This window comes from Mirounga leonina, unplaced genomic scaffold (assembly GCF_011800145.1).
Source record: "Mirounga leonina isolate KUSES-001 unplaced genomic scaffold, KU_Mleo_1.0 Mir_154, whole genome shotgun sequence".
Taxonomy (NCBI): Eukaryota; Metazoa; Chordata; class Mammalia; order Carnivora; family Phocidae; genus Mirounga; species Mirounga leonina.
The window spans coordinates 54,056,486-54,068,492 of record NW_023270389.1 but is presented as its reverse complement, the minus strand read 5'-3'; the positions used below and the strand labels follow the sequence as shown (position 1 = coordinate 54,068,492).

General features: G+C 35.8%; 1 protein-coding gene across 5 annotated transcripts in view; it reads left to right on the top strand.

Annotated features, from left to right (window-relative positions):
* The window catches only part of DNM3 (dynamin 3), a 559,032-nt gene that overhangs the window by 180,688 nt on the left and 366,337 nt on the right, over nt 1-12,007 (top strand). For all 5 annotated transcript variants that reach the window (XM_035010797.1, XM_035010801.1, XM_035010800.1 and 2 more), the window contains exon 5: nt 11,632-11,730. In XM_035010797.1, the coding sequence (XP_034866688.1) occupies nt 11,632-11,730 (99 nt within the window). The remainder of the gene's footprint in view (nt 1-11,631; nt 11,731-12,007) is intronic.

The window sequence follows — 12,007 nt, the reverse complement described above, 5'->3', positions numbered from 1 at the left end:
CAGTGGATCTCACCTTCCCAGTCATGCTGGCCTTAGTCCTGGTGCTGCAGGCCTCCTCCCCTGGAAGATCAGTGCAAACCCTGCCAACACTATCTCCCTACCTGTGTGTTTTGTAGGACCTCAATTCTGGCAGTAGGGGCAGGTCTTGTTTAGCAAGGAGACCACTGCACACCCTGTTAAAATATGCCCTACCCTTGCTGGGGACCAAACGCTGCCCACAATAAGCAAAGAGAGCCTCTGCAGACAACTGGACTGAAAGAAAAAGGCCAAGACTCAACAGCAGAGCATGCACAACACTCATAGGAGACACTCCCTCAAGTGCCAGGCCCTAGGGAACAGGGGACACTACATTGCAGGGCACTTCAGAACCTCTTCATCATAAGGTTATTATCCTCAAGAGCAAGAGAAGTAGCTGACCTTCCCAACAGACAAAAACGGACACAGGAAGTCAGACAAAATGAGAAGACAGAGAAATGTCTCCCAAATGAAAGAACAGGACCAAACTACAGCAAGAGACCAAAGAGAAACAGATATAAGTAATATGCCTGATAGAGAATTTAAAGTAATGATCATAGAAGATACTCACTGGACTTGAGAAAAGAGTGGAGGACATCAGTGAGATCCTTAACACATAGATAAAAGAGAACCAATCAGAGATCTGGAACATAATAAATGAAATTAAAAAATACACTTAATGGAATAAATAGGCTAGATGAAGCAGAGAAATTAATTAATTACCTGGAAGACATAATGGGAAGTAACCAAGTTGAGCAAAGGAGAGGAAAGAAAATCATGCAAATTGAGAATAGTCTTATTCACAGATGAATTCTACCAAACATTTAAAGAAGACTTAATACCTATTCTCCTCAAACTATTTCAGAAAATACAAGAAGAAGGAAAATTTCCAAATTTATTCTATGAGGCCAGTATCACCCTGATACCAAAACCAGATAAAGACTCAACAAAAAAAGAGAACTACAGGCCAGTATCTCTCATGGATATAGATGCAAATATCTTCAACAAAATATTAGCAAACCAAATCCAACAATATATTTAAAAAATCATATATCACAATCAAGTGGGATTTATTCCAGAATACAAAGGAGGTTCAATATTTATAAAACAATCAATGTGACATGTCACATCAAGAAAAGATAAAAACCAAAATGATCATTTCAATAGGTGCACAAAAAGCATTTGACAAAGTACAACATCCATTCATGATAAAAACTCTCTGCAAAGTAGAGTCTAGAGGGAACATACCTCAACATAATAAAGCCCTTATATGAAAAATGCACAGTCAATATCATACTCAATGGTGAAAAACAGAGCTTTTCCCCTAAGGTCAGGAACAAGACAAGGATGTCCACTCTCACTGCTTTCATTCAACATGGTACTGGAAGTCCTCAACAGCAATTAGACAACATAAAGAAATAAAATGCATCTGCATTAGTAAGGAAGAAGCAAAACTGTCACTTTAGAGGTTACATGATACTGAAGACTGCACCAAAAAAATACTAGAACTGATACATGAATTCAATAAAGTTGCAGGATACGAGATCAATGTACAGAAATCTATTGCATTCCTACACGCTAAGTGAAGCAGCAGAAAGTGAAATTAAGAAAACAATCCCATTCACATTTTCACTAGAAACAATAAAATATCTAGGATTAAACTTAACCAAGGAAGTGAAGGACCTGTACTCTGAAAACTATAAAACACTGATGAAAGAAATTTAAGACGATGCAAGGAAATGGAAAGACATTCCATGCTCTTGCGTTGGAAGAACAAATATTGTTAAAATGTCCATACTACCCAAAGCAATCTACAGATTTAATGCAATCCCTATCAAAATAACAGCATTTTTCACGGAACTAGAACTAACAATCCTAAAATTTGTATAGAACCACAAAAGAATAGCCAAAGCAATCTTGAAAAAGAAAAACAAAATTGGAGGGACCACAATTCCAGATTTCAAGTTATATTACAAAGGAGTAGTAATTAAAACAGTGTGGTACTGGCATAAAAACAGACACATAGATCAATGGAATAGAACAAAAAACCCAGAAACAAATCTACAATTTTATGGTCAATTAATCTTTGATAAAGGAGAAATGAATATGCAGTCAGAAAAAGACAGTCTCTTCAACAGATGGTGTTGGGAAAACCGGACAGCCACATGCAAAAGAATGAAGCTGGACCACTTTCTTTCACCATACACAAAAATAAATTCCAAATGGTTTAAAGACCTGAAACCATAAAAGTCCTTGAAGGAAGCACAGGCAGTAATCTCTCTGACGTTGACTGTGGCAAAATTTTTGATATGTCTCCTGAGGCAAGGGATATAAAAACAAAAATAAACTCTTGGGATTACATCAAAATAAAGTTTCTGCACAGCAAGGGAAATAGCCAACAAAACTAAAAATCAGGCTACTGAATGGGAGAGGATATTTGCAAATGACATATCTGATAAAGGGTTTCAGTATCCAAAATATATAAAGAACTGATACAACTCAATACCCAGAAAACAAATAATCCAATTAAAAAATGGACAAAACATATGAACAGACATTTCTCCAAAGAAGATATACAAGTGGCCAGCAAACACAGGAAAAGATGCTCAACATCATTCATCATCAGGAAAATGCAAATTAAAATTACAATGAGATATCACCTCACACCTGTCAGAATGGCTAAAATCACAAACACAAGAAACAAGTGTCAGTGAGGATGTGGAGAAAAAGGAACCCTCATGTACTGTTTTTGGGAATACAAACTGGTGCAGCCACTGTGAAAAACAGCTTAAAGTTTCCTCAAAAAATTAAAAATAGAACTACCCTATGATATAGTAATTTCACTACTCAGTATTTACCCCCCCAAAATACAAAAACACTAATTCAAAGGGATACATGCACCCCTGTGTTTTTTGTGGCATTTTTTCCAATAGCCAAACTATGGAAGCAACCCAAGTGTCCACTGATAGATGAATGGACAAAGAAGATGTGGTGTATATATACAATGGAATATTTTTTCAAGATTTTATTTATTTGACAGAGAGAGAGAGAGAGTGAGAGAGGGAACACAAGCAGGGGGAGTGGGAGAGGGAGAAGCAGGCTTCCCGCTGAGCAGGGAGCCCGACGTGGGGCTCGATCGCAGGACCCTGGGATCATGACCTGAGCTGAAGGCAGACGCTTAACAACTGAGCCACCCAGGCGCCGCTGTACAATGGAGTATTAATCAGTTATAAAAAAGAATGAAATCTTGACATTTGCAACAACGTGGATAGAGGTAAGTATAATGTTGAGTGAAATAAGTCAGTCAGAGAAAGACAAATGCCATACAATCACACTCATATGTGGAATTTAAGGAACAAAACAAATGAGCAAAGGAAAAAGAGAGAGAGAGAGAGAAACCAAGAATCAGACTCTTATCTATAGAAAACAAACTGATGGTTACTAGAGGGGAGGTGGGTGGAGGAATGAGTGAAATAGGGTATGGGAATTAAAGAGTATACTTATGATGAAAATAAAATAAAATGATGAAAAAAGGAAGAATGGGTTTGAGTTGATCAAAAAAAGAAGGGAAGGAAAGGATATTTAGAGTTGAGTGGCATTGTTATAAAGATAAAGAGCCCAAGAACTGCATGGTCACATGGAGAAGTGCAACTTGTTGGGTGTGACTGGAGTTTAGGATTGGAGTAGAGTGGGAGACATGGTGAGAATCAAAGCTAATGAGATCACAACTTTCACTTACTGGGTTTTTTTTAATGTACCAAGTACTTTACATGTGTAATGTTATTTAATTGTCTTTAATTAATAGATTTTAATTTTTTAGAGCAATTTTAAGTGGAAAGTACAGAGAGTTCCCATATACATTCTGTCCCCACATGCACAACCTCCCCAACTATTAATATCCCACACCAGAGTTGTACATTTGTTATAATCAATGAACCTAGAACTGGTGTATCATTATTACTCAAAGTTCATAGTTGACATTAGGGTTCACTCTTGGTGGTGTACCTTCTGTGGGTTTTGACAAATGTGGAATGTTATGTATCCACCATTGTAATACCATATAGAATAGTTTTCACTGCCCTAAAAATACTCTGTACTCCACCTTTTTATCCTTGCCTCCCCTAACCCCTGGCAACCACTAAGCTTTTTACTGTCTCCATACTTTTGCCTTTTCTAGAATGTCATATAGTTGAAACCATAAACTTTGTAGCTTTTTCAGATTGGCTTCTTTCACTTAGCAATATGAATTTAAAGTTCCTCCTTGTCTTTTTATGGCTTGATAGCTCATTTATTTTCAGCACTGAATAATATTCCATTGTCTGGTTGTGCCACAGTTTTATTTATCTATTTATGTATGGAAGGACATCTAGGTGGCTTTCCAGTTTTGGCAATTATAAGTAAATCTGCTATAAACATCTGTGTGCAAGTTCTTGTGTGGACATGTTTTCAATTCCTTTGAGTAAATACCAAAGAGTACAATTACTGTATCACATGGTAAGGGTATATTTAGTTTTGTAAGAAACTATTTTCCAAAATGTCTGTACCATTTTGCAATCTCAATAGCAATGAATGGGTGTTCTTGGTACTCCATAACCTTGCTGCCTTTGATGTTGTCAGTGTTTTGGATTTTGGTAATTTTAATAGATATCTCACTATTATTTTAATTTGCAATTCCCTATTGAACAATGATGTGGAACATCTTTTCATATACATACTTGCCATTTGTACATCTTGTTTGGTGAGGTACCTGTTCAGGTCTTTTACCCATTTTTAAATCAGGTTGTTTGTTTCCTCCCCCTGTCTGAAGCACAAGGGGATTTTTTTTTCAGATATTCACTGTGAGAACCTGGGTGGGGTGAGCTCCTGGAGACTAAACCCACAAAAAAATGGATGCTCCCTATAACTTGGACCTCTTAGACTTTTTAACTCACTGAGTTTCCAGAAATTTATCAATTACAGTTTAGGTTTTCTTTCTTAGGTGCTGGTTCCCATAGGAATTCCTGCTTGTGTGTTTCTGCTTCCATAAGTTATGATTCTCTGGATTTACCTATCTGCCTCTCCAAATTTGGGGAGCAGTGGTTTGTCCTGTGACCTCATTTTTCTGAAGAATCTAAGAAGGGTTGTTGATTTTTTTCAGTTGTCCACTTGCTAAGACACAGTGGCAACTTCAAATCTTCTTACATGTTGCACCAGAAAGTGGAAGGTCTATTATTTAACTTTAAAACATAAGTTTGTTATTTTCTCATTTTATTGATGAATTAGAGTGAACATATAACTTATTCTTCTGCTGGAAGTCTTTTGAGAGTTAAAGGGGATGCAATTAATAATTATCCCAGACATCAAATACAAACTGTGACGGATGATTATGCTATTGATGTGGTTACACCTGATGAGGAAACTAAAGATTTTATGTATTTATTTGTCAGAGAGAGAGTGAGAGAGAGAGAGCTCACAAGCACAGGGAGAGGCATGCAGAGGGAGAAGCAGTTCCCCACTGAGCAAGGAGCCCAATGGGGGGTCTCCATCTCAGTACCCTGGGATCATGACCTGAGCCAAAGGCAAATGCTTGACTAACTGAGCCACCCTGACATCCCCTGATGAGGAAACTAATGTCTTGGAAGTAATAAGAGGCACTGATGGGTTTGAACCCAAAAAATCTGATCCTCGAGTGAGTGCTGTTAGCCTCTATGCTATGTAAGAATCAGTTTGGAAGTGCCGGGGCGCCTGCGTGGCTCAGATGGTTAAGCGTCTGCCTTCGGCTCAGGTCATGATCCCAGAGTCCTGGGATCGAGTCCCGCATCAGGCTCCCTGCTCCTTGGGAGACTGCTTCTCCCTCTGCTTCTCTCTCTCTTTCTCTCTCTGTCTCTCATGAATAAATCAATAAAATCTTTAAAAAAAAAATCAGTTTGGAAGTGCCTTGTATGTCTTTTCAAGGTCTTTGTCAGGATTCATCAGCACTCATCATTATGGCTATTCTTTACTGAAGAAACAACTGAAATACAATATCATACATTATTTATTAGCTCTTAATTTATTTTTATTTTCCTTTTAGTTGGAAGACAAGAATTTTATTTTATTTTATTTTTTTTTAAAGATTTTATTTATTTATTTGAGAGAGAGAATGAGAGACAGAGTGCACGAGAGGGGAGAGGGTCAGAGGGAGAAGCAGACCCCCTGCTGAGCAGGGAGCCGGATGCGGGACTCGATCCTGTGACTCCAGGATCATGACCTGAGCCGAAGGCAGTCGCTTAACCAACTGAGCCACCCAGGCGCCCCGGAAGACAAGAATTTTATTAAATTACTCTTTATTTATTATTGTATATAACCTCTTCTAAATCTGGAAATTGTTTTATTTCCCAGAATTCTGGACTTGAAAGAGACATCTAATTAATCTTTTGGTTCTATATGTAGATCAACAGGCCCACATGATGTAACTAACTTGCCAAATAACAGACCTAATCACTTGTAGAATCTAGCTAAGAATTGGGTGGCAGAAAAATATAGTGATTAAAAATGGAATTAGGTTGCCTGGATTCCACACCCTACAGGCTGCGAGCTTTTAGGTAAGCATGCTTTTCCTCTCCAAATCTCACTTTCCTGATCTGTGTAATTGAGAAAATAACGGTACCCACTCATAGAGTTGTTTCAAGTCTGTGCCCAGTACATAATCAGGACTCAGTACATGGGTCTCTATTATATTTATCTGAGTCTTTAGATTACCAGTGAAGTGCTTTTAAAGCATGTTGCCTTTGAATCTCTTCCGGCAATGGCTTTTTGAGATTTGTCAGTGTAGGTCTCCAGTATGCCAGCAGGAGTTCATTGATTATTTTAAGCTGCCTATTTGTATAACTAAATGTGAAAAGAAAATAATCTCCTTTGCCATTTCTGGTATACCACTAAGCATAGATTTCTTTGCCTTTGCAGAAATAAAGGAGTAGTAAAGAGAATACTTTTAATTATGTATTAACCATGCTTGCCTTTTGGAGACAAATATTAAAACCAATGTTCATTTGATTTGGTCATTGTACAAGGCCAGCCTATCCAACAAAGACAGAGCTTTCAATCTGACATAGTTGAGTTGTGTGTTCTTATCATTTTAAAGGGAATGAAATGTCAGTTATGTCTAAACTATCTGGATGTGTTGATTGGACATGGAAAACTTTTACACAGATCAGATATTCACACATATCCTTACATTACTTTGCCAATGTAGAATCAAATATCTGTTTCAATGTTTTTTTTTATTTACATCTACTGTCCATTCTTACCTATCAAATAAAAAATGGATTATTTAAAAAAAAAGAGAGAATACTTTTAAAATTTAACTTTTATTTTATTAATGTTATAAACATACATAGCTTAAAAATCAGTCCCAAAGGCTTTTAACAAAAACTATTGGTCCCTTGCCCACTCCTCCTGACTCTTGATTACTGATTTCCAGAGACTATCACTTTCGGCTTTCTTTTGGTATTTACCTCCATATTTCTGTGTAACCTGTTCATACTACTTTTTCTTGATTTTTTATTTTTGATTTTCACTTTTGACTTCCTACTGTAGAGAAGAATTTAGCTGTCTTCTATCTCTCTCGCATACCCACATATACTAACCATACATATATACACTTACCCTCCCATGTTCTACTAATATAATTATATTTAAATATTTATGATTCTGAAAATATCATTCGCAGCTGAGCCCTGTGTAAATTATGATTACTTTTTCCTTCTTACATGATATTGCTGTCTTTGAGGTTGATAGTTGTCTTTCTTTTTGTTTGCAGTCTTCTAAATATTCATTACCAGTGCATTCTCAGCCTCTCCTCTAGGAGTCTAAATCTCTTAATACCTTAAAAAATCTTAGGCATTAGGTGTTCTAGCACTTCCATTTTTTTTTTTTCTTAGTGGGGAAATATATCTCTTCAATAATCTGTGCCTTCTCATTCAAATAGATATTGATTGTTCTTCTGGCCTAGTACTGAGATCTACACCATCCTGAAAATTCCCTTTCTTTTTTGGTTATATTACATTTCTTGCTTCCTGGATCTCTTATTTACTTCTTTGTTAGTTTGCTTTCCATGTTTGGTGGAACACATCCTTTAGTAGTTTCCAAAGAAAGAGAAAGGGAGGTAAAATACTTTGAGATTTTTGCAAGTCTGAAAATATTTTTTTCTACTGTCACATTTATCGATATTTCAGAATTCTAGGCTAGAAATAATTTTTTCCCTCAGAATTTTGAAAACAGCACTCTATTGAATTTTAGTTTCTAGTTTCTTGCTGGGAAGACATGCTATAATGATTTCCAAAACTTTTTTTGTCACTTTCTTTTCTTAACTTCTTTGGGAGCTTATTAGGATATTTTATTTGTTCCTAGTGTTTCGAAATCTTATACTGCTATGCCATATTATGTGTGTGTTTTTCATATTATGTTGGACACTTGATGGATTTATTCAATACATAAATTAATCTTTCACTTACAGAATATTTTCTTGAATAGTATGCCCCCCCAACTATTTCTGTTTCATCTTCTCTGTTTTTCTGGAATGCCAATTATTCAGATATTGGATCTTCTACATTATTTCTGTTTTTTGTTTTTTGGTTTTTTTTTAGATTTATTTATTTATTTGAGAGAGAGAAAGAGAATGAGATAGAGAACAGGGGAGGGGAAGAGGGACAGGGAGAAACAGAATCTCAAGTAGACTCTGCACTGGGCACAGAGCCTGACACAGGGCTCGATCTCATGACCCTGAGGTCATGACCAGAGCTAAAACCAAAGTCGAATGCTTAACCAACTGAGCTACTCAGGTGCCCCTATTTCTCTAGTTTCAAACAAGTTTTTCCTTTTCTATTATTTACTTCTATTTCTTTTGTTTTCTGGAAGAGTTTCTAACTTTGTACTCCACCCATTCTACTAACATTTTTTTTTAAATTACTACTCTCATATTTTGTTACCAAGAATTCCTTTTGTTTGTTTGAATGTTTCCTTTTATGACATTCTGTTCTTGTTCCATGGATGCAATGACCTCTTTTCTCTCAGGATATTAATAAAAATGATACAGTTTTCTTCTATATTTTGTATTATCTTTGTTTTCTTCAGTTCTGTTTTACAATATTTATTTGTTTTGGTCTCAGAGACTCTCCTTGGCTATCCATTCACATTTAAAATAATTTTTAAAAATTTATATTTTTTATTGAAGCATAGTTGACATACAGTATTGTATTAACTTCAGGTATACAACATAGTGGTTCTACAATTATATACATCACAGAATACTAAAATAAATAAGTCACTTATGGGGGATATAGTCAATAGTATTTTATTTATATTATATTAATATTGTAATAATTTTGTATGATGACAATTGGTAATCTACACTTATTGATTTATATTTAAAAGTGATTTCACATTTAATTAAATAAATAATTTAATTATATTAAATTATTTTTAATTTAATATAATTAAATCATATTAACTTATAATTTAATATATAAATTATATATTTATAATTATAAATTATATTTATATAATATAAATATAATATTATATTATATTATATATTATATATATTATAATATATTATAATATATATTATAATATAATATATAATATAACAGGAAACTCTATTTGGGTGTGCTTGACTAAATGAGTTATAGGCTTCACAGTAGGTTGATTTATTGGGCTGTTTTAATTGGAGTTCCTCTGAATTTTAATATCTATGTTTCCCTCTAAGAATGGTTAATATCCCCAGACAGTTTTTCCAATCTCCTGCTTGGAGGGTTAAATTCTACCAGCCAGCTTTTTCTTAAACTGGACTGGGCAGAGAGGTCTTGCTATTCAGTAAGTGGAATTTCACTTAATCACTCTCTTTTAATACCTGATGCCCTCTAACTGGGCCAGGTGCCCATTAGTGCAGTTTTCCACAGTTCAGTGTTTCCAGAGAGTAGACCTTGCACTCTCCTGCAAGGTTGAGCCAGGGTGACTCCTAGCTATGTTATCCATGGAAATCTCCCTGCTTTCATCCAGTGCTCTTGTTTTCAGCCTCAACTGCCCCCATTACCGTCCATTATTGTCAGAGCTATTGGTCTCCCTCAACCTTTCTGAGAGGCTGTGATGTAAATTATCCAGCTTCTGGGCTTTGGTTGTTGGCTTTCTTGGATGCAGTTTTTCTCTTTCTCTAGTCTGTTAATTTAGTTAGCAGTTATCCTGCTGGGTTTACAGTTTCAACATTTTTCTTCAGTCCTCTCCCATTTTCTTTACTTTCTTGGTTTAAGCCTTTTTTATTTTTAAAATTCTTTGTATTTCAATAAGCAGTATATTGATTAAAAGCATGGGCTCTGGATGCCTAGACCCACCTGTTGTATGACCTTGGGAAAGTTACTTAATCTCTTTCTGCCTTAGTTTCCTCACTTAAAAAAAAAAAGTAGTCTTTTTTAAGATTAAACGACTTAACCTTTTTAAGAGTAAATGATTTAAGACATGTAAAGAATATAAAACCATAGCTGGCCTAATAAATACTAGCCATTTTAGAGTGGTTTCAGGTAAAAAGATAAAGGTGTGTGTTCAATTTGTCATGTCCAAAGAAATGCACTTAAAAATGTGAATCACGAGGGGCGCCTGGGTGGCTCAGTCGTTAAGTGTCTGCCTTCGGCTCAGGTCATGACCCCAGGGTCCTGGAATAGAGCGCTGCGTGGGGCTCTCTGCTCTGCAGGAAACCTGCATCTCCCTCTCCCACTCCCCCTGCTTGTGTTCCCTCTCTTGCTGTGTCTCTCTCTGTCAAATAAATAAAATCTTTAAAAAAATATATGAATCACTAGGCAAATGTTACTCATTTTATCTAGTGAAGAAAACAATGGGCAAAGGTGAGGTATCTGATGTGCTACATAAAATGTCTAGGTTTTTATATTGTTTTATTACTGAAAGGTACCTTGGAGATTATCGTTTCCAACTCTTTATATTACAGATAGGAAAACTGAGACCCAGAGAAGAGAGTTAGGTGACTTGCCTTGAGACTAGAATCCAAATGTCAGAATTCTTAGTTTGGTCTTCTTCCATTAAGTCATATATCTTTTTCTAATGAACAGTGAATGCTATGAGACTTGAAACTTTGTTTTTGGTGATGACACTATCCTATACCTAATTATCTTCTTCTTATTTGTCAACTGCTTAGAACTGGATCAATAATAAGCTTTGGTTTATGACACACTCTCTTCATTGGTCCTACTTGTTTATTTATTTTCAATAAGGTAATACATAAAAAAATTAAAGCACCCGTATTGTGTACAGTACCTTGGAGGAAAATTTTAAGTGTGTAATTTCCATGTATGCCTGGTACCAAAATAAATGCATGTATTTAAAATTATTGTGGTGATATACCTATTTGGTTTTTTCTCTCTTGAAGTGAAAGTTACCTTATGTATGGGTGGTTTTACAACTCTCCTTCTTATCACATCAAAACTCACCAGACTGGGGTAGCAGTGGATTAGAAAACAAATTAAGACAGAGAGGCACAGGAAAAGGACCAGAAATATGAGTGTCTGCATTTAGCATGGGGACATATATGTCTCTAAAATTTGTTAGTCTTCTGTAAACTATGTAATACTGCGTTTGTTTTCGATGCAGGTTTAAGAACCATTGGAGTCATCACCAAATTGGATCTTATGGATGAAGGAACAGATGCCAGGGAGGTTCTAGAGAATAAGCTGCTGCCTCTTCGCAGGGGTAACGTACCATGTCCTATACAGGACTTCCTTTGATGATGTGGCAGAGAAACAATTGGGAAACCAATGGGAAGCTTGGTTTTATGCCTTCACAGTTGTGAGGAATGTATTTATGATTAGTTATACTTTTTCTGGAATGGCATAACGTTCCCAAATGATATATTTAAAAATGATCCAGAGGAAGAACTATTCCTTAAAATAACAGGAATAAGAAAGCAGGAAAAGGAAGGAGTTTGAAGGGAGGATATAAATATTCATCACAAACTGCATATACATAT